Source organism: Eublepharis macularius, chromosome 5 (genome assembly GCF_028583425.1).
Source record: "Eublepharis macularius isolate TG4126 chromosome 5, MPM_Emac_v1.0, whole genome shotgun sequence".
In the NCBI taxonomy this organism is placed as follows: domain Eukaryota; kingdom Metazoa; phylum Chordata; class Lepidosauria; order Squamata; family Eublepharidae; genus Eublepharis; species Eublepharis macularius.
This window is the reverse complement of record NC_072794.1, coordinates 12,571,948-12,598,047: the sequence shown is the minus strand read 5'-3', so window position 1 is coordinate 12,598,047 and position 26,100 is coordinate 12,571,948. Positions and strand designations below refer to the sequence as shown.

The 26,100-nt window shown below is 46.3% G+C and overlaps 1 protein-coding gene across 2 annotated transcripts in view; it reads right to left on the bottom strand.

Annotated features, from left to right (window-relative positions):
- Window positions 1-26,100, bottom strand: part of CRTC1 (CREB regulated transcription coactivator 1) — a 78,214-nt gene that overhangs the window by 9,168 nt on the left and 42,946 nt on the right. The window contains exons 2-13 of one of the 2 annotated variants that reach the window (XM_054981408.1): window positions 25,966-26,082; window positions 18,972-19,109; window positions 17,294-17,355; window positions 16,286-16,380; window positions 15,245-15,330; window positions 14,603-14,646; window positions 12,459-12,679; window positions 9,847-9,983; window positions 8,650-8,907; window positions 6,805-6,906; window positions 2,270-2,356; window positions 339-519 (exon numbers count right to left, since the gene is read on the bottom strand). In XM_054981408.1, coding sequence (XP_054837383.1) covers window positions 339-519; window positions 2,270-2,356; window positions 6,805-6,906; window positions 8,650-8,907; window positions 9,847-9,983; window positions 12,459-12,679; window positions 14,603-14,646; window positions 15,245-15,330; window positions 16,286-16,380; window positions 17,294-17,355; window positions 18,972-19,109; window positions 25,966-26,082 — 1,528 coding nt within the window. The remainder of the gene's footprint in view (window positions 1-338; window positions 520-2,269; window positions 2,357-6,804; window positions 6,907-8,649; window positions 8,908-9,846; window positions 9,984-12,458; window positions 12,680-14,602; window positions 14,647-15,244; window positions 15,331-16,285; window positions 16,381-17,293; window positions 17,356-18,971; window positions 19,110-25,965; window positions 26,083-26,100) is intronic. The other variant, XM_054981409.1, reaches the window with a different exon arrangement.

Below are 26,100 nucleotides of genomic sequence, written 5' to 3'. Positions count from 1 at the left end.
AAGCTACCACTAATTTTGTTAGTCTTATAGGTGCTACTGGATTCTTGCTCTTTTCTACTAACACACGCACACACAAGATTTTGGACTGCCTCTCCAAGCTGCAGCTTTACAGTTTCACCCAGGTGATTAACCTGGCCTTACCCTTATCATTTTCAGCAGCCTTCATTGCCTTCAAGTCCATTTGCTGCCTGCCCTCCATATTTCTCTTCTTATCCCCCTCTTGGGCTTCTCTCTGCCCAAACAGCCCCCAAGGTCCAATGAATGGGGACCATACACTTTCTCACACACATAACCCTGCAACAACCTGCAGGGAGCAGACTTTTCCAAAAAAGCCCCACCTGTTAGGATGATGTTCGGGATGTTCCCATGACTGGCATAACTGAGTTGCTGGGAGTCCTGCAGGCTTCCATGGCTCCCCGTGAGCCCCATCATGGCCGCCTGGGAGTAGTTGAGGGTGGAGCACGGGCTGTACAGGCTGTTGGAGCTGATGGCATTCTCGATCATGTTAAACTGCTCGAGCTGTAGAAACAAATGGTTAGCGGCACATGCCACCAGCTCCAGCTGCTCTCTAACTGGTTCTCGTTTCAATCCAACATGGGGCTAGTGCAAGGAAACTTATCCCATGACATCCTTGCTGGGCTGCAGGTATATGGCACTTCCTAAGTGGACTGCCAAGGCAGATGCTTTACGGCTATCCACTGTAAGAGTTCTACCTGAGGATGGCAATTTTGCCATGTGTATGCTTTTTGTTGCCATCTTTAGGTCTGTCCCCACACATCTGGAAAGGGAAGACTGCTTTACCCCTTCCAGCCATTCCCAATGATCTGGCAATGCCCTAGCAGGAACGTTCTCCGACCTGCCAGCAGCAGGACCTGGGCAGGGAAATCTTCCTCCACCCTTTCCTCCCATCCTCTCCTCTCTCTCAGGAACCAGCAGCATTGCTCAGGAGTCCATGGAGCCTTCCTGGGCAACGCTGCTCGTCAGTAGGGCTCCTGTGGCAAACAGAACAGGTATTTCTTTTGCACTGCAGGGGATGGTGCGGTATGGGGTTACCTGGCAAACTCAAAATGGAAGCCCAGGTATCTCCAGATGTTGCACAACATTCATCTTGGGGGAATTTAAACTCCCCAATTATCATCATTTTAACTTCTGAGATTTTTCTGAAAACCTAAGGTTGCTGAAAAATTCATAGAAATGTCTTCAGTTTCTGTACGTGGACCCAATATGCAGATGTTTTGATCCATACGTGGGCCAAGTTTAGAATCAGAGGTAACTCCTGTATAGACATACGTAATGTTTTATCCAGGATACGTTTGTTGTTTACATGTGACAAATTTAGCCCACAATTCATATGCAGGTGTCAACTATACACTATTAAAGAGTTAAATGGTTTCAACGTCCTAAAGTTGAACTCCAAATTCCAAATATGCTGCTAATGCTGTATGAGAGCGTCTGTGCAAATAATGCACTCTATGATAAAACTTGTGCCTTCTATTTTCAACTTTTAGTTTCTCCTACCTCTCAGATGGCAAACTAAAATACATGTGCTAGGGTAGCAAAGGATGCAGCAATTTGCAGCTCTCTCTCCTTTTTTAGTATTGGGCATATTTGCAGTTTTGCTTGTGGAAGTCTGAAGCATTTATACTTCTAAATTCTACAAATACTCCAAATAGTCCAATTTTATTAATGATGCATTTTTGCTGTAAAAGGCAGTAAAATAAATTTAGAGTTGATAAGAAGTAGATCTTGCATATATTTGTTTTCTTCAAGCACCCCCACCCCGGGTAGGTGCTTCAAAGTTTTCAGCAACTTTACATTTCTACTTAAGGAAGGAGACATCATAGAGGCCTTCTAGTAGAGCAAAGGTTCCCTTCTGATGGGGTAGCAACATAAAGCAGGACTTCTCTCTATGATCACAATGCACAGGCAATCTGCACCGTTTAGAAACAGGAGCAGACAGACAGACCTGACTCACCAGCACAGCAGCACAAGGGAATCAAATTTCCTGCATGACATCCACCAGGTTTGCCAACATGGGTAAAAATATACCCACCTTCGTAGTACATGAGACCCCTAAAGCTGCCCATAACCATAGTGAGTAATTCAGAGTCTCCCAGACTTTAAAGCCCCTCCACCCTTTTCCCCACATAAAAGTGAGAGATATAGCTCACTCTTGTTCCTGGAAAAGCTACCGAGTGTGCACGTCTAAGGGAAACATGAGGACTTGTACGTCTGCACAAATCACTGCTTAGGAGATGGCAAGGCTCACCTGATGGGACAAAGCATTCGCCTGCCTGGTTGTCATCTGCTGATCATAACAAGATTCACCGAAAACGCTCCCCAGAATGGACGTTTGCTGTGAAGCCAAAACACAAAGAAAGCCTCAGTGTTTGAGGAAGCCTGATCCACCAAGCATCGAGCAAGGAACAGAACCCGCTTGCTGAGGGGCCATCCCGCAGCACATGCACTGCACTTAGGCGGAAGGCATCATTCCAAAGACTCCCCCCCCCCCCCCCCGGCAACAAATAGCTGAGATCTGCTTCAGAGACGTTGCTAATCAACCGTTGGTTGCAAATGAGGAAAGTCACAAGAGGCTATTCAATGGGCCTTTTAAAAAAAAAATTCTATAGTTGTTTTTCACTTATATAATTTCCCCCCATATTTGTTTATTATTATACAATCTGGACAAAATGGTCATTAATTGTTTTTGTATAATTTTAAGTACATGGGATATTAGATATACTGGTCTCCATTCTTTTCCATTTTTTTCACAACGTAAGTGCACCTGTTGAAATGGATTTTCATAATATACAGAGGGCTGGGTTTAATATTAACCCATTCCATGACTACTTAGAGTATTTTTTCTAAGAAATTGGTTTAAAAAATGTTTTAAGACTTTCAGAACAGAATTATATTACAAACAACTGGAGTATCTTTTTAAATATATTGTTTTCTCTTTTTAACTTTAGGATTTATTCTATGCCTGATCAGGTCTGTTCTGTTCTATATAACAAGCAGATAAATGGTGTGTAGCAGTTTATCAATGACCACTGGAGAAAGCTTTAGATGTAGTCTTGCCGATTACAAATTTTGCTCTGGCCATTTGAAAGTGACTTATTAGATATCGTTATCTTTGTCATCATCCTCTTAAACTTAAGGCGCAGATGCTATATTGAGGTACTATGTATAGCTATTATCAAAAAGAGTCCAGTAGCACCTTTAAGACTAACCAATTTTATTGTAGCGTAAGCTGTGATTCTCGAAAGCTTATGCTACAACAAAATTGGTTAGTCTTAAAGGTGCTACTGGACTCTTTTTGATTTTGCCACTACAGACTAACACGGCTAACTCCTCTGGATCTATATAGCTATTGTTTTTGTTCTTTGATTTTATGGCTTTATATTTCATTAACATTTATGTATTAATTTTAATATTTTGTGGGTTTTGCTTTGGTTTTTCTCAACCTCTTGGTTACCTAATTCCGCATTTAGTCCCATTTCCCAAAGCACAGGGAGAGGACACTCTATGCAATCTAGAGTGTAGGACATGGAAACCCAGGTTCAAATCCCTACTTTACCACGGAAGGCTGGGTGAACTGAGTCCATTCACTCTGTCTCAACTTAACCTACCTCACAGGGCTGTTGTGAGGATAAAACAGAGGTGGGGTGAACTATGTTGCAAAAGCCACTCTGGATCCCCACTCGGAAGAAGAGGGATATAAATATCCAAATAATAAGAGTTTTTCAAAGTGGCAGTTGGGTGGTCCAAAACCAACAACTGAATCTACCAAAAACATCTGCAAAGAAAAGTTTAAAGAACCAGTTAGGCTCCTTGGACCCAGTCAATGCCACAACCTCTTCCAGCAACTGCTAGGAGCTGAAATGTGCTGAGAGAACATTTAAAGACTTCTTGCAGACTCAGGTAAGCAGTAAGCTCCCTCACTCTGTTAATATTGTTGGAAATCCACTAAGAGCCAACAATCCTTCCCTGAAAAATGGAAATGGAGGCCACACCCTTCTGCATCTCTTTCTGAAGGAGATGTACCACCTAACACCTCACTGGTAGGAATGCTGTGGAAGGTGTGCAAGTTACTCTGCATACTGTGAAGAACCCCTCAACCCCCACCTAGCATCAGCACTCTGAAAAGAGCACAACTTCAAATCACACACGCCCACACACATACTTTCCTTTGGGAATCCTAAACGAACTGCTTAAATAGCTTGCTTCGCCAGCAGCTACTCTCTCCAAGAATATTAACAGGGTTTTCACCGCTTCAGCACTCTGAAATCCAGGACTTCTGCCATAACCAAGCATTCTCCTCTAGACATACAGCACTGTCTGCATCAGTTCTGCTGTCTTCCATTAAAGAGAGACCTGGGCAAGCCAGCCAAGGGGATCAAGCCCAACGTTTTATTCTAGAAAGAGCTTGGAGACCATTAGATAAAGTGGCCTAATCTTTAGAGCAAAACCAACTCTGAAGTGGTTCTGGCAGCTTTTTTCAGCAAAAAAAATGGACTCAAAGGGTGGTAAAAAGATGCTGGTGTGCGCATACGCACGTGTGGAGTCATGACTTCAAAGTGTGTTGCCCTCACCCTGACATTCGAATGGCACAAGCTCTGGCATGAGCAACCATATTCCTCTTCCAGCTCCAAGCTTAGGAGAAGGGCGCAACAATCATCTGTGTCACGCTGAGCTTGACAGGTGCTCTCCAGAGAGCACAGCAATGGGGAAGACCCCTCTTCCAGAGCGTGAGGTAGCTCATTCCTCTTCCCACATCCTCCATCTGCTCCGATCTGCAGCCACCACCTGCCTTCACTCCTTCTAAGCTAGTGGCAATGAGTTTCATACGTTATGTGAGGTATGAAGGACTTCCTTTCGTCTTCCTGAATCTACTGCTTATGAATGTCAGCGGGTGACCCAGGAGAGGGGAAAAGAGGTTCTTCCTTCCTTGGTCCTCTCTTTCTAAACTGAAGAGCCCAAAATGTAATCCTAAAGTATACTCACTTTGATGCCTACTCTTCCTGCTGCCCTTCCCTTCAATATCCATTTCACCACAATGGGCTGGGTCACACAAATCCACTCTGCTCACAGTGGCATTTTCTTCAGGCTTAAGGAGCCTTCCTGATACGACAGTCTCATCTGAGGCACCTTTGCTCTGGAAGAAACTGCCACTGCTAGTTGAATGGATCCAACTGAATTTTCTAAATACAGCCACTACTACCATCACCACCCTGTTCAAACAGTAGAGAGTATATCACTACCTGTTGCTCCTCTTGGCGTGTGGGCAGAGGAAGGCCAGAGAGGTGGTACCCTTGCTTTCCACGTATGTATATTAGGAGCAGGTCCTTCCAAAAAGCTTCCCCCCTCAGCGTCACTCCATATGGGCTCTGTGATCATTTGAGGGCCCTAATCATGGATTGAAGACTGGTAATCCAGATAACCCACCTTTGTGGTGGAGCCTAGCTATTTCTGAGTATCTGTATCAGTGTCCATACCAATATCTGTACCTATTTTATACTTCATCATAATTTAGGTTCTTTTCAGACATAAATGCCGCCCTGTTGACTATGCGTGCACGTGACAGTGTATACATATTTACATTCAGGGGTCATTTCGTAGAAAAAGAACTGCTAGAACTCATTAGCATAACTCATTAGCATATGCCACACCCCTTGATCTGGCCAGGATTTGGCTGCTGCCAGACAGGGTAGTGTTCCCCCACCTGGCAGTGGACCAATCAGGGCCGTTTGGGCACGTTTTGGCCTGGATCAGGCCCAAAAGGGCCCGGATTAGGTTGGTGCCAGACATGGGAGGGGTCCCCCACCAGGCACTGACCCAATCCTGGCAGTTTTGGTCCTGATCCTTGCCGAAAAGGACCCCCTATGGCCATTTGGGCCCCGTTTGGGCCTGGACCCATCAGTGCTGGGCAGGGGGGGAGGGTTCCCCCACCTGCCACCGACCAGATCCCAGCAGTTCTGGCCCCGATCCTGGCAGAAAATGGCCCAAATGGCTGAAAGTGGCCATTTTGGGCCTGGATCAGGGCCGAAAAGGAGCAGAACTGGTCAGAGCCAAGCAGGGGAACCCTCCCCTGCCCAGCACTGACCCGGTCCAGGCTGTTTCGGCCCAGATCCTGTCCCCAAAGGGCCCCAAAGTGCCAAAAATGGCCATTTTGGGCCCATTTGAGCCTGAATCGGGGCCTAAAAGGCCAGGACCAGGTTGGTGTTGGGAGGGGGAGGCTTCCCCCACGCAGCCCTGATCTGGGCCGAAATGGACCCAAAATAGCCAAAAATTGCCATTCTGGACTCATTTCAACCATAATCGGAGCCGAAACGGCCGGGACCAAGTTGGTGCCAGGTGGAGGAGGCTTCTCCTGCCCAGCACTGCCCTAATCTGGGCTGTTTGGGCCCCAATCCAGGCTGAAACAGCCCAAAATGGCCATTTTAGGCCCGTTGCGGCCGGGATCAGGGCCAAAACGGCCAGGATTGGGTCGGTACCCGGGCATGGGACGTTTCCCCCACCCAGCACCAACCCGATCCCAGCCGTTTCGGCCCCGATTGTGGCCGTTTTAGCCCCAATCGGGGCCTAAATGGCCCAAAATGTTTTAAAGTCAGGTGGGCAGGGCCACCTGACTTGGGGGAACTACCGGAACAGTGTTCTGGTGCGTTCCCCCTCAAAATGAGCCCTGTTTACATTATAAAAGAAAATAGGGAGCAAAAGACATTCAAAAAGTCAATGGTGGAAAATCAAGCAGAAAAAAGAAGAATGAGCAGCACAGAAGCCAAAGAAAAGTGCACAGTCCCTTACTTGGGGGGAGCTGCCAGGAGAAAAAGCTTGATTGGAGACAGGAGAGGTGGGAGACTGGTTGGCCGGGGAGCCGGCATTGCTGCGGTACTGCTGGAGAGACCCCTACAGAAGGACACAGTGTTAGAGACCATAGGGCAGAGAAGGAAAAGGAGAAAAAAATCACAGGTTTCTTTTATGGACAGCCCTAGCGGGGGGAGGAGAGAGATTGGGAGGGGGAGGAGAAGGAATAGGAAGAGATGTCAGCGATGAACCCAGCACGCTGTCTGCAAAGCTAGTACCGTTAACAATGCCCTGAAAGGTTGTGAACACAAAGGAAATCTAAGAATATAAGGAAATCTAAGTGCCCCACTGGACTGAGAACCAGGGCCCACTAGAATCTAGCATTCTGTATTCCTAAAGCAGCCATCCAGAAAACCACAAACTATAGAGAGGAAGGCGGCAATCCTATCCCCTAAATAACCCCCATTAATTAGACAGGATTTTTAAAAAGCGACCTCATGTGCGAAAAAACAAGTGGCAGATGCTCTGTTGGAAGAGGAACTCTCTCCATTCTCTCTCTCACTACAGGAAGGAATAACGTTTCTGGGGTGGCATCTCCTGTGACCAACAGGGCCAGCAGCAGTTTGCCAGATATCCCCAGCCACTGGAAGGCAGAGATCGGAGTTCTCTTCCCCCTCCCTTCACTTTTAAAGTCTCCTGGTGGGATCTTCCTTTGTTTTCTACCTTATGGGGGCAAGATTGACATCTTCAAGAAGTTGGGCCTTTTTCTGCTGTAGCCCCAGGTTTGTGCAACATCCTTTCCAAGGATGTTCATTTGGCTCCTTCCCTAATATCCTTTGAAAGTCAAGTACAATCTTCTTTCCGTGTGCTTTTGGTGAATGGGTTATTATTCCATTGATGTTTTTGAGTGGTCAGTCGTGGCTCTGGCTTTAATTTTCACAAACAGCTTCATAAATTCTCATTAGACACCAACAAAAATCTTCTTAAACGCCCCCTCCCAAGAATGACTTTTTCCTTCAAACCTAATGTTTTGTTCACTGGCAAACACATGAAGCGTTAGTATCAAGTGACTAGTTACAACGTGCATGGATTTAACCACCTAAGATTTCTGAGACTGACAGCCTCAGGGTTTCTGTCTCAGAAAAGAACACACACACAGCCGCTACTTAAAAACACTATGAAGTACACTTTTGCCAACAAATATTCAAATGTGAAGATGAGCCTCATGACAGGAAGATCTAGCTGCCCTCTCCTTTGCCATTTCAGTGACCTCACAGCATCAAGCTAGAAAGCAGACCCTTCAAGGTCTAGGATGGGGGTGCAGACTAGCTCTCAGGAAGAACCGCCCCTGCACTGGTGTTCCAAAGCTGGGGAACTGCTTGACAAGATACAAGGAGATGCGTGATGGAGGCTGTGGACATCCAGACAAGCTCCTGGGGTATAAAAAGGGAACATTTAAAGGGAAGGGAAGTGCACAGAGCGACCATTTTGGACTCCAGGGAAGTCAATCTGAATGGAATTACAGAATATAGATAGCACCTGTGAGCACTACTCATGTAAGACCCACTTGGTAAGTCAAGCACCCCGGCTAAGTTATCTTGGGAACTGGGATTTGCCCTTAGATAATCCTAGCCCCCTTCACAGAAAACTCAATCAACTCACAGAACTATAATTTCACAGAGTTCACTGAGGAAAGCCACAGCCATTAAAATTTGCTGTTAACCAATTCAGACGATTTTCCACATCCAATACTCTGCTCAAATATTATGTAGGGAGAGCTTGAGGTACCCCAAGAATTGTGGGATAGGAACCGTTCTTGCCAGCTTTCCTTCCTATCAAGCTTACCGAACTGATGTCTATTCCCATTGAAGTCTGGGTCTGGCTGCCTGGAGGAGACTGTGGGATTGTAGAGGGGACGGTGACCGAAAGCGGGGGGAGCTGCACTCCTCTCTGTAAGCCGGAGGTCTGCATCAGAGGGGTGTTTGGCGGGAGAGAGCTTGCCACTTGGGGGGGCTGCTGCTGCTGCTGCTGCGCGCTCGTTTGAGTGAAGAAAGGATATGGCGGAAGCTGCTGTTCCAGGGAGAGAGCATCCATTGCCACGGCCTTGACAGGGAAAAGACAGAGAAAGATTGCATGGGCACAAGCCCATTCTAAGGACAGATGACAGGCATTCTTGGTGCACGAGTTTTATGCTGGCACTTTGACACAGAATCCTATCACACAGCAAGAAGGTCTCCACTGGAGACACACATCCCCATCAACACAGCAGACTGAAACCAAGGCAGGCATCAGCACTTTATTTCTTGCCTCACTGGGACCTGCTGGGAGGAGGCAGAAACATATTATGGAGGGTGCTGGCTGTCATGTTTTGGATGCCCCCGCAATTGCTCACCTGCCAGCCTCTAGAACTCATTCCTTTACCATAGTGCCCTCTCCCCTGATGAGATCATCAGGAGGCATCCTCTTTGAAAGTTTTGAGAAATTGCAAGGCCGTGCAGATTGGACATTTAGCAGGATGTAAGCTGTACTGTTTTCTGTGCAGCATTTTGTTATGAATGGTTTTGTGTTTACAATTGTAATGGAGTAATAGTAAGCTACCCTGAGCTGTAAAGGGAAAGACAGGATCAATGTATTTCCTTAGACATGTATTCATTTATACCCTGCCTTTCTCCCTAGCAGGGACCCAAAGCAACTTACGTTGTTCTCCTCTCCTCCATTATATTCCCATAACCCTTTGAAATTGGTTAGACTGAGTGTGTGTGACTGGCTGAAAGGCACCCAGTGAGCTTCCATGGTAGAGTAGCGGTTCAAACTTCGCTCTCCCAGATTCTAATAAAACATTCTAGCAACTGTACCGCTCAATTGCAGCAACCCAGCTAAGAATCCTCCTGGCTATCATGGGACACAGAGACAATCTTGCACCACAGCCTGCCCCTGAGCTCTCAGATGTACTTTGCTCCCCAGTTCAGATATAACTGCTCACTAAGGGAGGCCAGCAGGTTGTTGCTCTGGGTTTCTACAACCGCTCCATACTGTGCCTACCTGAGTTATTGGCGACAGAGGTGAGAGCGTGGGAGAGACCTGCTGGGATTGGGTCCTCCTGGAGTCTGTGTTCAACGAAAGGGGGCTGACTGCCGGCTGCCGGTGCTGCTGGGAAGAAGCCTGTGTCGTCGTCATGCCTGTCACCAACACAGAAAGAGTTCTTTCAACTCATTGACTGCGATTCTGAAGTTGCTTGTTTGGGTCATGTCTTGTAGGCACTAAATGACAACTCCCACCCAACACCCATCCCCACCCCGTGGCTTTCATCTAAAATCTACATATGAACAGGGCTTTTTTTCTGGGAAAAGAGGTGGTAGAACTCACTGGGTACGATGTGCACGTGCGCACGCTCCCAAGACCACATGATGACATCCCTTCTGGGAAGTGATGTCATTGCGTAGGCCGTGGTCACCCCTGGAGTGCTCCCACACTTCACAAGCAGCCCAATTTGGGGCCAAAACAGCCTGGAACAGGCCACTGCCAGGCAGGGGAACCTTCCCCCACCCAGCAGCAGCCCGATCCTGGCCGTTTCGGGCCTGAATTGGGCTAAAACAGGCCGAAAACTGCTCAGTTTCAAACCCAAACTGGGCCAAAACAGGCCCAAAACTGCCCAAATTGGGCCCGAATTGGCCTGGAACGGGCTGCTGCCAGGCAGGGGAACCCTCCCTCACCTGGCAGCAGCCCGATCCTGGCCATTTTGGGCCTGTTTCGACCATTTTGGGCCAAAATGGGCCTCAAATGGCCAAAACAGCCAAATACCCATCAGTCACATGGGTATTTTTAAGAGGTGCCGGAACACAGTTCCGCTGCGTTCCACCTGAAAAAAAGCCCTTCACGTGACTAAAAACCATTGTGTGGAGTACAACTCCCACAGAAACTTGGCAGTCTCCATTTGCCATTTTTAAAACTTATCAAGTTTCTAGCCCCTCCCTAGCAGCAAAGAATCACAATGGTGATTAGGGAGGATACTTGGCTCAGTGCGCTAAAGGAAAGCAGGCTTAGGGCTGCGGATGTGCATAGACTTACAATTATGTATGCATATTGTGTGACACTTTGCCCCAAGAATAGAAGAGTAGTTTGGATACCCCTTCAAAATAAATACTAGGGGTAGGTTAACAGCACAGCGGGGCGGGACTTGTCATCAAGCAGCAAATCCTGAACTCTGGAATGCAGTAAGAACAGTACCAGGAAAATGTCAAGTCAACATTTGGGATGTATCCAGCAAGCCATTGCTCATGGATGGAGTGGGGAGACCCCATGCAAAACTGAATTCCTCCCCCACCTTTTACAGTCAGTGACATCATCCAAAGGGGAGAACATGCAAAGATTCCTTGTTGCAGCCCAAGCTGTAGCTTCCTAATGCAGGTAAGTCCTAGAAGCACCTCCCCACCCCCCTTGCACAGAAAGCAGCTCCCATCCAAGAGCCCTGATTGTCTGGGCAGAGGGTGGAGAGGGAGGCTGGAATGTTACTGCCTTTGCAAGGAGGATGCTTGCCTGTTCAGCCTGGGTACCATTCAGGCATGAGTCAGGGCATTCTCTTCAGCAAGCTGGCTATACTGGGAATAACCAGCATAGCCAGCTGGGAAACAACCAAGGCACTACTGCACAATTTCTTTATGTCCAGGAGGGAACTCAGTTCGGGCAACATCTGGGACAGAAGTGTTTGTGCTCAAAGGAGGCTGTCTACACTAAGAATAGCCCTTTCCTGCATGCTCTGAGGGCCAGGACAAAGAAGACTGAAAAAGGTGAAAAGGGAGGTTCAAGGCTCTGAGGTCTGGGTGTGTGTACATAAAACCTCTCCTCACTGAGGCACTGCACTACACGTTTGCCTACCAGAATGCATCTATTCCACTTCAGTTTGATTTCTACAATCTCCTCTTCCTGATGCCTGCCACCCGCTGTAGGTGCTTCACTCACAAGGGGAAGGGGCTGTGACTCGGTGGTAGAGCATCTGCTTTGCATGCAGAAGGTCACAGTTTCAATTCCCTGGCATCTCCACTGAAAAGGTCACAGAAGATGTAAGACCCTGGAAAACTGCAACTAGGCAAAGTAGGCAATACTGATTTTAGTAGACCAGGAGCCTGGCTCAGTAGCAGGCAGGTTCATGTGTGTTCAGTTCCTTGAATCTGTCCCAGACAAAGGGGGGGAGAGAAGGCTCCGAACTACTATCAAATTCCACGCTGTCAGCCTGCCTCAGTTTCCCCTGAGCCCGGTTGACGACCACTGACTTCCTGCAAACCTTGCTTCAAAGCTCAGGTAGTAGTTGAAGACTGCAGTCAAGCACAGTTCAATCCATTTCAACTATGAGATAGTTGAAAAGCATCCAACTCCCGACTATCTGCAACGGCCTGCTTCTTGGACTGGAAAATACCGAACTGAGGCCAGTATGGGTACTACGAACTGTTCCCCCCCCCCACCACTCACCCCAAAGAGCACAGGATCTGATGCTTGCTACCCCTGGCCCAATGGAAGCAGTCTATCCAAGAAAGCAATGCCAAAAGCAGGTGGCTGGGACTGGAAGTAATATCCCAGCAGCAACTTGGGGCAAGAAATCACACTGCAACAACCTTCCTGAGGCACCGCTCTGCCATCCAGCCACCCCCGCCCCTTACCCTGATTGGCTGTGTTGATGCCCATGTGCGTTAGGTTGGCTGCAAGGTTCCCGGTGCTGTTGGAGCTGCTCAGGGAGGGGAAGGTCGTCTCTTCTGGGTCCAGCGGCGTCGGGAGGGGAGAAGGGAAGTGGATGTTTGTGAGGTCTGGCAGGGAGCCGCCTGTGTTGTGAGTGGCGGGGATAAGCGTGGTAGTGTTTTCCTGGTCGGCCGATGGAAAGATGCTGTGTTGGAGAGGAAAAGTTGGAAAAGTCACAAGCAGATGGAAAGAAAACTGAAAACATTGCTCTTATGCACACCGCAGCTTCTGGAGAGTTGGAGGCATGTCTACTCCTTTTGCCCAGGACCCATTCTTTTCTGGAAGAGGGCAAGGACTCAGAGCAATCCCTGACATCTCCAGTTAGAAGGGTCTCAGGCAGTATGTGCTGGGAAAGACTTTTCTCTCCCTCAGATCCTAGAGAGCCACTGACTCTCAGCGATAACATTAAACCTCCTCTGGTAATGTCCAGCTTGCTAATTCAGATCCTCCTCAAAAGCACTGTTCTTTTTGCCGCCCCCCCCCAACCCACCTGTAGAGGCAAGGTGGGTGGCAACCACAGACAGGACTTTGCCTGTCAAATGCCCTTCCCCTTGAGCCTTGCCTGGTACCTACCCAACTTAGGCATGAGGTCAAAACATTTCTTTTTACTCATTTTAAGTGAGGAGTTTGATTTTTTTTTTAAATTGTGCTTCAAAGCTGAGGGCTGTTTCATGATAATATTAAGCTGCTAAACATTTTATGCTCCAGCTGGGTTGCTCATAATTTGTTGAAGAGTTTACGCTACTTTATGATTTTTTCTTGTTTTGCTACAGAGGTGGCACATATATTTCCTAAATACATAAATAAGCAAGCAATATAGATAGACCAATAGCCTGACTTGGTATAAATGTAGCTTCCTCTGCCCATGTCTTTATAAAACTCAATTAATTTAAGCAATCACTACCACTATCAGTTCCCAGTATAGGATATCCATTGTTTATACAGCAATCCATGAATGTTGAGAAACCAGGATTTTAAAACAGTTCTCTCTACTAGAGAACTGTGTTTAAAATGGTTTCAAAACAAGTCTACTAGAGGAAAGAAAAAAAAAACTGATTAGGCTTGTTCTTCATCATAGAAGCCACAACTTACATTCACACCAAACTGGGGCCGAGAACCAAAATCATCATTTGAGCTCCCAAGCGTACGACTGGAAGCAGAGCTCCTATTCTGCTTTCCCGGACTAACACACACACACACACACACACACACACACACACACACACACACCCAACACACACATCAAGTATGGAGATGCAGGTACCTCAGGAGGCAAAGCCAAAGCCACCAATCTAGATGGAATGCCAGCGAGAGAGAGAGAGAGAGAGGGGGGAGAGAGAGAGAGGGAGAGAGAGGGAGAGAGAGGGGGGGGGAGAGAGGGAGAGGGAGAGAGAGAGAGGGAGGGAGAGAGAGGGAGGGAGGGAGAGGGAGAGGGGGAAGAGGGGGGAGAGGGGGAGGGGGAGAGGAAGAGAGAGGGGGGGAGAGAGAGAGGGAGAGAGAGAGGGAGAGGGAGAGAGAGGGGGGGGAGAGAGAGGGAGAGAGAGAAAGAGAGAGGGAGAGAGGGGGGGGAGAGAGAGAGGGAGAGGGGGGAGAGGGAGAGAGAGAGAGAGGGAGAGAGAGGGGGGGAGAGGGGGAGGGAGAGAGAGAGAGAGAGAGAGAGAGAGAGAGAGAGAGAGACGCATGCACACACGCACATACAAGCCATGGTTTACAGGCCTGCTTCTAATTCCCATTTGTCAGCCAATTTGGACATGGCACTATACCAGAATTAAGCCATGATTTGGTGGGATGTCTGCACTCAGTATGAGTGTAGAAGAGGTAGTTGCTATCTCTCTTTCTGCCGTTTTTTTTAATATCTTGATGAATGGGACAAGCATTGAGACCTGGGACTTTTTACTCAGGGAATTATCCGCTGAACTGATATTTTTCAACTGCCCATTTCCCCCCCCCCCTTCTTCTCAGGTCTTTGCCCCAGAGACATATTTATATTTACAGAGCAGCAACTGAAGCTGTTTATTTCCTATTTAAGCAAAAAACCCAAAACACGCTCCACTCCCTTTTTACATACTTGATTCCTGGAACTTCACAGGATTTAGGCCTGGAGGATCCCGCCTGAAATACAACAGAGCAGAACAAGCCAACATAAGACACAACAGAGTAGCAAACTCAAAACTAAGGACAAGCCTGGTTTCAACCAAGGTGGTGGTGAGAAGGCTGGCTGCATTTGCTTCTGGCAGGCCTGCAGTACCCAGCTTCTGGCCCTGGCACCTTCAGTTGGAAAAATGAGCCTTTGCTTGAGTCCCTGAGGCATTAACATATCCATTGTCTCTGAATCCCAGATGCAGACCTCAAGTCTCAGGAGAAGTCTCAGCTTCCCCCAGCGCTTACAACTGTGTAGCCAGGGATTTTTTTCAGCAGGAAAGCAGTGGAACGGAGTTCCGGAACCTCCTGATAATGGTCACATGGCCGGTGGCCCCGCCCCCTGATCTCCAGACAGAGGGGAGTTGAGATTGCCCTCCACACCACCGAGCAGCGCGGCGGACAATCTCAACTCCCCTCTGTCTGGAGATCAGGGGGTGGGGCCACCGGCCATGTGACCATTTTCTCCAAGGGCAACCCACTGAGTTCCACCACCTCTGTTCCCCAGAAAAAAAGCCCTGTGTGTAACTATTCATTCCGCAGCAAAGTTTGAGCAAACTGGAGGTTGTACCTTTTTAGCATCCCATCCTTGCTTTGAAAGGTTTTTGTCTGTCTCTGATGTGCTTTCCTCCATGCCGGGGACGGTCAACAGTAAGACTAGGAGACAAAGCCAACACATTTCAGGTATTTTCAGGTTGGGTAGACGTGCCGGTCTGCAGTAGATGAGCAAGGCTAAAATCCACTAGCACCTTAAAAACCAACAAGATTTTCTGGAATATGAGCTTTCAGGAGTCAAGCTCCCTTTGTCAGATACAAGTAGGAATGGAGCTCTCCGAGTCTTTATATCCCAGTCAGAAGGTAGGAGGAGTGTTGCAAAAGAATAAAGAAATGTAATTACATTTTACATTGTACCTCTACATCTTATCTTACTTCTTTGCAACCTCCGACCTTCAGAGTGGGATATAAGGACTCGGATCTTCATTCCTACTTGTATTTGACAAAGGGAGCTTGACTTTTAAAAGCTCATCCCTGGAAAATTTTGTTGATCTTTAGGGTGCTACTGGACTCAAATCTTACAATTGTTGAGTTGCCAAGTTACATTTATGTGCAGAGTTTTTAAAACCAGTTTTAGAACTAACAGATCAGACTGGTTGATCCCACACCGGCCTTTTAAAACTTTTACTTCTTAAAACTTTTAACTTTTTAATATGAATACATTTCCTCTCTGATCCTTCCCTTTCAAAAATTACAGTGCAACCCACTTGCAACACCAAGTCTGTTTCAAGTGCTTTTTAAAACAATACTTCATAGCTGTTGCAAAAGCCCCAAAGTCCATAGGCGGCAATACTGCAGGTTTTTCTGCACACTCGGTTTATTCCTGATTTTCTTAGCGGACAATCTACAAGGTAAGAGTAAAAGTGGTGTCGAAACCCCCCGGAAAAAGCAGGAGGAAACCAAAAAGCTTGAAGCAAAAACTAAAGGCAAAAAAATGCGCAGAGAACTCAGGGGATAAATAGAGGCAGTATGAGGTCATGGAACACCTCTGCAGCTTCCTCCTGTCAACTGACAAACTCAGCTCTGAGTTGCGGGTCCCCCCCCCGCCCCCAGTCACCTCTTTTTTGTTGCATGTCCTGTGACCCTCCCGAGAAAGGCTCAGGTTGAGCTGGAGCCATGGTACTCTGGTGCAGGGCAGAATCCGAATTGGTCCTGATAAGAAAGAAGAGAAAAATGTCATATTACTCTATGCAAATAGAAAAAAAAGGCATTCCATTAATAGGAAGGAAAAAAAGAAACAAGCCTTTCTCCTTCTCTGGGACTTCCAACTTTGACCTAGTTACTCACTTCATTTTCATCTCGCCTTTCCGTCCAAATGGGAACTCAAAGCAATGATGCTGATTTGCTTAAGCATGATTTGTGCACATCTGGATTTTTTTCTGAAGCACAAATTTCCCCTACCAAGGCAAAGAGAGCAAAGCTGCCCCCACCTTGTAAGGTGGACTCAGCTGCCTAGAGAAGTGGTGAGCTCCCCTTCACTGGCAGTTTTCAAGAAGAGGCTGGATGAATATTCGTCAGGGGTGCTTTAGGCTCATCCTGCATTGGGCAGGGGGTTGGACTAGAAGGTCTGTATGGCCCCTTCCAACTCTGCGATTCTCCCAGCAACCAGAATTCAGTGGTCCACTTCTGCGGAACATCTAAGTGCTTTGAACAGCAGTTGCTGGTGGTAACAAAAAGGGAGGCCTTTGCCTCTGTACTCTGCTTGTGATCCTTCAGGGCATCCAGCTGCTTAACTAGAGGGACTGTGACTGCTCCAGCACGGATCCTTCTTAACACAAACTGCACCATTAACCAGGGTTAAGTTCCTGCTTAATCTGAAAAACTGGGTTGAAACCGACTCCCGACCCTGAACTAAGCAGGAACTCTAGTTAGATAATATTGTATTAACACGATGGGCAACCATGGTTAAATCCAATAGGGCGAATTTGCTTTCTGAAGTCCTGGGTGACTGGCAGCATAATCCTTAAAGCAGATCACAAACATTTTAAAATCACAAACTGAAACAAAAATGCTTCTAACAAAAAAAAAAAACATTTCTGCAGTAGAAATAAGATGGTGTACAGACCTTCTCCAGCTGGTATCCGAAGGAGGCGACAGATACACAGTGCCGTATGGACAGCTGTCCACGTGAATTAGGAAGTCAAGGGAGAAGAACGTCATATGGATCCTCAGAGAAACCTTCACCAAGAAGTCTTTTCAAAGATTTCTATTACTTAACTGAACTAAAAGCAGAAAAGGCCTACTTATACAGACACTGAAAACCCAGTGGACAACAATGGGGTTAGTGTATTGAGCTCGATTCTGTGGATCTAGTCCACCGGAAGAAGTGCTTTCCTCTGGCTTTCTCCTCTGTAAAAGGCCCACTATTTCCACATGTCCATGCCTTATCAAAACAAACCTCTTAAGCTTTTACTAGGGCGGGGTTCTAAAAATGACAGCTGTTTGGTGTTAAATCACTCTCCCTTCTACAACTCCCGTTTTTAGCTATATTCAGACTTCTGATAAAATGTAACTTGTTGAAACAAGAGGTTTCCACAAACAACTTGGATTAGTTTTCCAGACTCAAGAAACAAATCCCCTAGTGTATATAAGCCACAGTTTGTTTGCTTCTTCTTCTCTCCCTCCGCAACAGGGAAGACGTCCTCCCTCATCTTGCAGTGGCTAGGCGGCTTAAAAAAGTAGGAAACTACTCAAGAAATTGCAGTTTGTGAAATCAGATGCCACGAAGAATTACCACGAGCATTAACTGTACACAAGATGAAACTCTTGGTTTTTTGGACTGTGCCCAGACATCACATGTAACCCAGGTTTGTTCAAACTAAAACACAATCTATCCTGATAGCTGAATGCATCCTTCCTTCTCTTTTCTCTTTTCCTCTGCTTCAAGTTTCTGCAGTTACTGGAAGCACTCCCTTTGGAATAAGTGATCTTTCAGACTGGGGGGTGGAGACAGATCACACCAAATGTTCATCTTTGAGCATTTCTGAAGTAAAAGGAGATCTTTCAGAGACCCCTGTGCTCCCTCCATACCTGCTTTCACTGCACTTTCCCCCCCATTCCTGATGGTAGTTTCTCCTCTGCTGTTCCAACTCATTTTTCTTCCCAATCTGTTCTACTCCTCTGCATTACCATAAATGTTATGCCATGACACCACACAGCCAGATTTGTCAACATGACAACACCATAAGGATAATTCAGAATAAAGAAAATACTTTGAATGGGGGGGCACAGATGCACAAAGTGTTTGTGAAAAAACATCTACCTCCTTCATTGCAGCCTCTCTTGCTGCATTCTCCATAGTTTTAGAAACTTAAAAAAAACTTCCAGGATTAATGGTGCTCTTCTCCCCACTGCGCTGAAGCACCACTGCAGATCAGTAGAAGATGGTATTGCAATGACCAGCTCAGGAGAGATCAGGTGGCAAAAGTGACCAACAGAATTCCAGTTGGACCAATAAATCCAATGAAACTGGCCTGGCAGCTGCTCAGCCTAACCAAGGAATAGTCCAACTGCTCTGATGGCCCATGCCTCCTTACCAGCTCGTGGCCAGCCAGCTTCCCCTTTCAGCTATCTGAGTGCCTCTCCCAGCTCACTATCCCCAATACTTGCAGGAAAACTCTGGATGTTAGCTTTGGTCTTTCCAAACCACCCCCACCCCCGCAACTCCCCAGACAAGCTAGCATCTATGTGTATACCCATTCTTCACTTCCATTCTTTTGCTACAATGTTAAGCCAAAGGATATCTGTCTGCCGTGCTTATCCACAGACAGCGGGCGGCGATGTGGCGAGCCTAGGCGATTCCGGTCACGATATACTCTGTCCACCAACCCATGGTGTCGAGTAGTCCTACTGGTGTCTAATCCTGATGACTGAAACGGAGTCTACAAATTAAAAAAGACAGAGAGGGGGGGGGGGAGAACATCAAAATACAGACATGACCTAAGACAGCTGGGGAAAGGGAGGGAAGGGCAACCAGAGAACCCTAACTGAAGTAATTTCTAAGGCTCAATGGTGACCTCAAGATATTGAGGTAACCCTGAGAGAATTTTACCTTTGCAAAATCAACGGCTACCCAATACATGTGCATTCTCTGAGGGCCACTACCTTATGGAACAGCCTACCTGGTCAGGAAAGTTCCCACTCTCTTGTTTTTCTACAAACTATGCAAAACTGAATTATTCAAGAGGGCTTTTTGCTCAGATAGGAGGACTGTACTGTAAAGCAGTGATCTCAAAGAGATGCATCAGTAAAGAAGGGACTATAGACTTCACTACTATTGATCCTACTAGATAGTTCCTATGTTGTTTAATATGTCACTTAGAATTACTTATGCTCTGTTTCAGCAGTTCTTCAACTCTACATTGGATTCTTGATGGTTTTAAATCTTCGCAAACTTGCACATATGTATCCTATTACATTGTTTATTGAAATGTCTTTGACACTGACAGTACTGACTCACACTATGTAATTCGCCTTGAGTCTCAGTGAGAAAGGCAGACTATAAATAACAGATAAATAAATAAAAAATAAAAATAAAGGCTGATCACTTAGGGAACAGCCGCTGCCTTGACTGGTTAGGCCAAAGATCCAAACTAATGTTTGATTAGGTCAAACATTTGGAAATGTTAATGCCAAATATTAATATTTTGGCATTAACATTTCCAAAACAAGAAAGCCCAGGTGCCTTTGGAAAGTCCACAAAAACATGGAAGACAGGCAACAGCCCTTCCTTTTCTCCAGCATCTGGTGTTCGGGGGCAAACTGCCCTTGAACAAGCAGGAGAGGGGCAGAGAACATGCTTTGCATACAAGTGGGATCGCTGGCACCCAGTGTCAGGCAAGAAGGCATTGGAAAGCCATTGCCAGTCAGGAAAGGCAGCGCTGAGCTACCCAGATCAGGGGAGAAAGGTGCTAGCAGGAACCAAAGAAAATCTGAGCTGAGTTTGTAGTGTTTGCAGATACTCATGGCCAGAGGTACCAGCTGTTTGGCAAGAGCCAAAGGGCCTTGGACACTGACTGTGGCTTGCAGCCTGAAGTTCCAAAGTGAGCTGGGCCAGTAGAGTCAAAACTCACCCAAGATCTGAAGTGTTTGTGTTTGTTTGGTTCCATCTACTCATTTGTAAGCTGCTTTGAGTCCTCACTGGGGAGAACAGCAGAGTAGAATAATAAATAAACGGCCCAGTAGTCAGGGATAGAGCGGGGCACCTTCCGACGTTCAGAGAGACTGACTCAATGTTGGATAGCCCATTCCCGTATTAGTGAAGATTCCAGGTAGCGGGCCATGATGGCCTCATAACTGCCAATTCTAAAGGTCAAAGTTGCGGAAGCATATACCTTCCTACCAAGTATGTCTAGCTTCCTGCCTTCCCTATCAATTGGAGCCAAATGGCCCATGCTTTTTTAGAGTCCTTTCTCTTGGAGGGACTCAGTAATAATGGAACTAGCTGGGGAGGGGGATGAGTAAAGAGAAAGCCTGACCCTTCCTGTTTGGTCTTATACATATTATCCAACTTTTTAATGTCGCTAGAGTCGAAGCTGGTTTTGCCCACGCATCTTTGGTCATATCCAGCATTCCCTGAAGACAGGATGCGAGTAGGTCAGAGTAGAGCAGTTCACCTCAATCTCCAAGGATCCTGCCATTTGAACTAACTGTTCAGTGTACAAGCAGAGATCCCCACTTGGAGAAATGGCAGAATTCACAGTAAGGAATTCTGGTGGAGATGATTCTGATGCAAAATCTGAATCGACATCGGGGTCATCATCAGACTGTGTGGAAGGGTTCACTGGTTCCGTGGCAGTACTTTCTTCTGGAACCGTAGTAGGAACCAATGAAGATTTTGCTTTATTTTGCTCAGTTCCGAGTGCACTGGCATACATGGGTCTCCGTTATGTCCTTTTCCTAGACAGAAGAGGCATTTGTCATGCCCATCTGACTGGGCCATTTTTGTTCCACAACAGGAACATTTCTTGAAGAGACCTTCAACGCCACGGAACTGAAGGCCCTAACTCGTATTCAACATGATGGATCCAAGGAGTGGAGAAAGGAGATGTCCTTCAGCAGCAGCAAAAGAGGAACTGAGGGAGGGAGCCGCTTGCCTCACCTTTTATATCTGCCCCTGGGGGGGGCAGTGCTCAAAAAGGCTAGGCAAGCGCCTCGCACCTCTAGGAGCTTCAGAATTTCCTCAGCCAGAACATGCATTTGCAAATCCTATGTGGGACTACACAGAAGACACAACAATGAAGAGGAGATAGTGCTAGCAAAACACCCAGTGAAGCCTTCATCTGTTACATGTAGCAGTCCCAGCAGCCTGGTCCCCCACCATGCTCTGGCCACAAAAGAGGGCAAGCTGCACCCCAGCATCTGGCACCTAATCCTGAGCAAGAAGTTCTCCTAAGTAAGGCTCGGAGCCGGACAAGGGAAAGCAACGCTGATTCAATAAGCAAAGAGCAGCTGCCTCAAAAGAGTGAAGCGTGTTGGGGAAAGGGATGGTAGCTTTTCCACTATAAGCCAGTGCTATGTGATTCTAAGTAAATACAGGACAAATTGACAACTTGTATCTCATTATAACCAGAAAATTTACCAAGCGCTCAATATTCAAAGCAGAAAGAAGTCCTTTAAATACTCTCTAAAATTTTCTCTTCTACACTGTCTTTTGGTTTGATTTTATTTGGCCTCCAAATAAATAATTGTATTTAGCCCTCTCATAAATGTTTGATTGCTTACTAGAGATGTGTGCTTCAGGATTCGGGTTCGGGTTAGATACTCGAATCGGGCCCGTTTCGGGTAGATTTGGTATTCTCAAATCTGGGAATTTGGTATTCCCAAATCTGGCCCCGTTTCAGAAATACCGAAGCAGAGCAACCCAAAGCGATTTGGGTCGCTTCGGGTCAACCAGGAGCACTCTGCTGCCTGTTTGCACTTGCAAACAGCCAGCAAAGTTTTGCAAAAGCTTCCTGCTCTTTCTTAGCAGAGGGGAGGTGGAGGAGGAGTGAGTGACTCACTACAACCTCCTCCTTCCCCCTCCCATCTGGTAAAAATTGGTGGGAAGCTTGAAAGCAGCACTTTTCTTGCTCTTTTGCAAACTTGAAAACAGCAAGAAAAGTGCTGCTTGCAGAGATTCTCTCCAATTTCACAGGATGGGAGGGGGGAGGAGGAGTGAGTAGTACAAGGGGGTGGAGGGAGGGAGATCAGAGAAGGGAGGGGGGAGTTAGGAGTGTCCAATCCCACTGTTGCTTCCTCTTTCCAGCCAATGGATTCTCTGAAAGGAGATGCAGCAGGGGATTTAAATTGAAGGCTTGTTTTGCAGTTTATTGTTGTTGGGGTTTCAGTTTCCAGTTTCTGGGAGGGGGCTGCTGTTACTGTTTTAAAGTTAATTGTTGTTGAGTTTTCATTTTCCAGTTGTCAGAGAGGAGGCTGTGTGTGCTAGGTGGGCTAGAGGAGGGGCTGCCTGCTTGGGGGTTCTGGTTTCCTTTGCTGAGCTTCAGTGGGTGGGACTGAGTTCTCTAATTTCAATTTAATTTGTGTTTTGCTTCTTTGCCACAGGTTTCTGCTGTGCGTGCATGTGTGTGAGAGGGAGGTACTGGTGGGCTAGAGGGGGCGCTGCTTGCTTGGGGGTTCCGGTTTTCTGTTTTCTTTGCTTGATTTGGGGGCTTTGTTGACAAGTTTTACAGTTGGTGGTTGGCAAATTTAATATAATATGTTTATTGCTTTTCCAGCCGAAGCCATAAGCCATACAAACACCAACAAAATATGAACTGTACACTTGAACATACCCAATTCACACAGACATAACTCGTCATTATCACTTTAAACTATCTAAACTCATGAGAATCTTGTTGCTTTATCACCATGGCTAAAAAGGAAGCCACTATAGCAGAGGTTTGATTGTCAGGAAAGTTATCAGACAATAACACTGAGATTGCCCAAGGAAGGAAGGGAAGCTGTTCTTTTAACATAATAGGAATAATAAATCTCTCTCTTTCCTTACTCCACTTAGGGCATAAAAATATTATATGATCCAAGGTCTCTAACTTTCCTTGTCCACAGTCACAAACTTGTTCAGAATAAGGGAGTCCAGAGAAACGACCAGAAAGCACTTTAGAGGGGAAGGAGTTAAGTCTAGCGTTGGCAAATTTTACAGTTGGTGTTTGGACTTTGGAGTTGGTATTTCTTAGAATAGTTGGTGTTGGTGTTTTACAGTTACAGTTGTTGTTTACTGCTGTTGTTGTTTTGTTGGCTGGGGGTGGTGGGTTATAGCAGTTGTTTAGTGGTTGTTTAGTAATAGCAGTGTTTGGGCAGCATTACTTTGGGTTTCCAAGAACTGTTTAGTTTTAAATAGCGTTTTTATAAGGTAGGCTAGTTGTAGGCCTTTGTCATTCTTTTGCCCTCTAAAGTAAATTGTTAGGAAACCTAGGGTACTTTTCTCCATTTAATAAGCTTTTGTAGGAAAAGATTTAGTGAGAGTTAGGTTAGGGTCTGCTCAAGTTATATTCATAGGAATGGTCTGGGTGGGTGCCAGCTGCTGACAGAGGCTAGATCCCAACATTGCCTCATAGGCAGTGTTCAGCCTGAAGCTGGCATGGGGCGGGGGGGAATCCTTTGCAACTGTGGTCCACGAATGCCATAGTGTTGTGCTTGTGGCTTGGTACTGTCTGGTTCTGCTCTGTGGTGTTTCCCCACTGGCTGAACTCAGAGCCTGGCTGTAGGAAATGACAATGGTTCTGCTGGACTAAGTTGCAAGGGAGTCCCCCGGTTGAATTTGGTTTGGGTGGAATGGATGATGTGATGAAAATCCAATAAATAAATCCAAGAAACTCATTTTTAAGATTTTTTTTTTTTTTTGGTGTTTGATTCTCTGGTGTGGTGTTATTTTTTAATTCAAACTGGACTGTATGCTGTGATTTGAATATGTGATGTAATGTGATGTACTACTGTAACGTAATGTTAATAATGCTGTTATGTGGGGACGGAGGGCAGGAAGTCCAAGAAATAAAATTTTAAAGATTTTTGTTGTGTTTGTGTGATTTTCTGGTATAATGTTGGGGGTTGTTTTAATCTAGGACTGTAAGCTGTGATTTTATATGATTTGAAATGTGATGGTTAATCCTGTTATTGAGAAATGAAATTTTAAAACATTATTTTGTGGGTGTGGGTGTGTGATTCTCTGGTGTGATGGTGGGGGCTGCTGTAATACTGTAAGTTGTGATTTTATAGCGATGATGTGGATTGTGGTGGTTAATGCCATTACTTAGAAATAAAAGTTTTGAAAATTGTTTTTGTTGTGTGCGTGATTCTCTGGTGCTAAGGTAGGGAAGAATGGAGAGTGGCTGGCCAGCTAGCTCTGGGGGTGATGGAGGATTTTGGGGTCTGTGTCTTAGCTTCTGCTTTGCTTTCCCAGGGATGAGCTTGCATCGGGGTGCATGCCTGTGCTGTGTGGCACTCACCCTGTGCAAAAGTGCCCCTGGGAAGAAAAATTTTAAAAGTTCTCATCACAGGGAAGAATGGAGAGTGGCTGGCCAGTCAGCTCTGGGGGTGATAGAGGATTTTGCTTTGGTTGGGCTGTTGGGGGGTAGATTGTGAGTGGGACTGTGGCTGTGGCCACTGGCAGCCACAATCCATGTGTTTCTGCCATGTGGGAGTTTTCCCCACAGCAGAAATGTAGTGTGGGATGTAAACCACCTTTGGGGGGGCATAAAACGCCCCCCCCAAAGAGCAATCTTCCTGAAACTCAGGAGGGTGGGAGGAGAGGCAAGAACAGGTCCCCCGAAAATTGGGTGCATTTTGCCTGCAAAATGCCACTCCAAGCCACCATGAAAGCCTCCTTGTTTTTCCCCATAGGGAATAATGGAGTGGAAAAGGGTGGGGGTACCCAATTGTTCTGAAACTTGGGGGGGGGTCATTAGAGGAGAGTTAGGAGAAGCTCCCCACAAGTTTGGTGTAATTAGGAAAGAAAATGCCACCCCCCAGGCTCTCGGAAACCCAGGAGTATGTTCCCCATCGAAAATAACGGCCAAATCTTTCCTAATCATACCCAAAGTGACCCGAATCGCGATTTCCAACAATTCGGGTAAACTGAATCGGGAAAACCAAATCAACCATGACACTGCACACCCCTATTGCTTACAATTCAAATTTTTGAAACAGTAATTTTTATAGCCCTACAGAAAGTCAACCCAAAATTCAAAGGGTGTTTTCTCCATCAGAGTGGCAGCAGGAGAGCAGGTTGTAGTCAGGTGCTCCTCTCTGAGGAAGGGCACTCTTTGCAGACAGTGAACAGTCAAAGGAGTGTTGGCATATAGGTTCATAAGGGGGGGAGAGTCCTTCAAGTATGTGGGTCCCTAGCTGTGAAAGGCTTTAAAAACAAGTCCTGAATTGAAGCCAGAAACAGAAAGAAAGCCATCTCAACAGTAGCACTGTATGAGAAAGATTATTGCTCCCTATCAAAACGCAAGCAGCTGGATTTTGGACAGCTGCACTTTTTGGATTGTTTTCAAGGGCAGCCCCACATAAATGACATTTACAAGAAGTCCAGCCTAGAGGATACAGAAATTTCCTGCAATTAACAGTGTGTGCCATGGATGACTTCTTGCCCCTCTGCAATGATGCGACACTTTTTTAAAGTGCAATTATGCACAAAAAAAATTAAATACACCTTACTTGAGCTGCATAATTAAATCATTTACAGAAGTCAGAAAAACCAAAAATCTTCTTGGGTAGCAAAAAGCAGGCAAGCCTCACCTGAAAGGGCAGTTCCATAGCGCTGCTCCCAATCTGATTGACATTGGGTAGGGACCCCCCATAGTACTGGCCACGACTCTGCCCCAGCTGTAAATACTGTGTTTTCTGTAGCTGCAGCTAGGAAAGAAAGAGAAG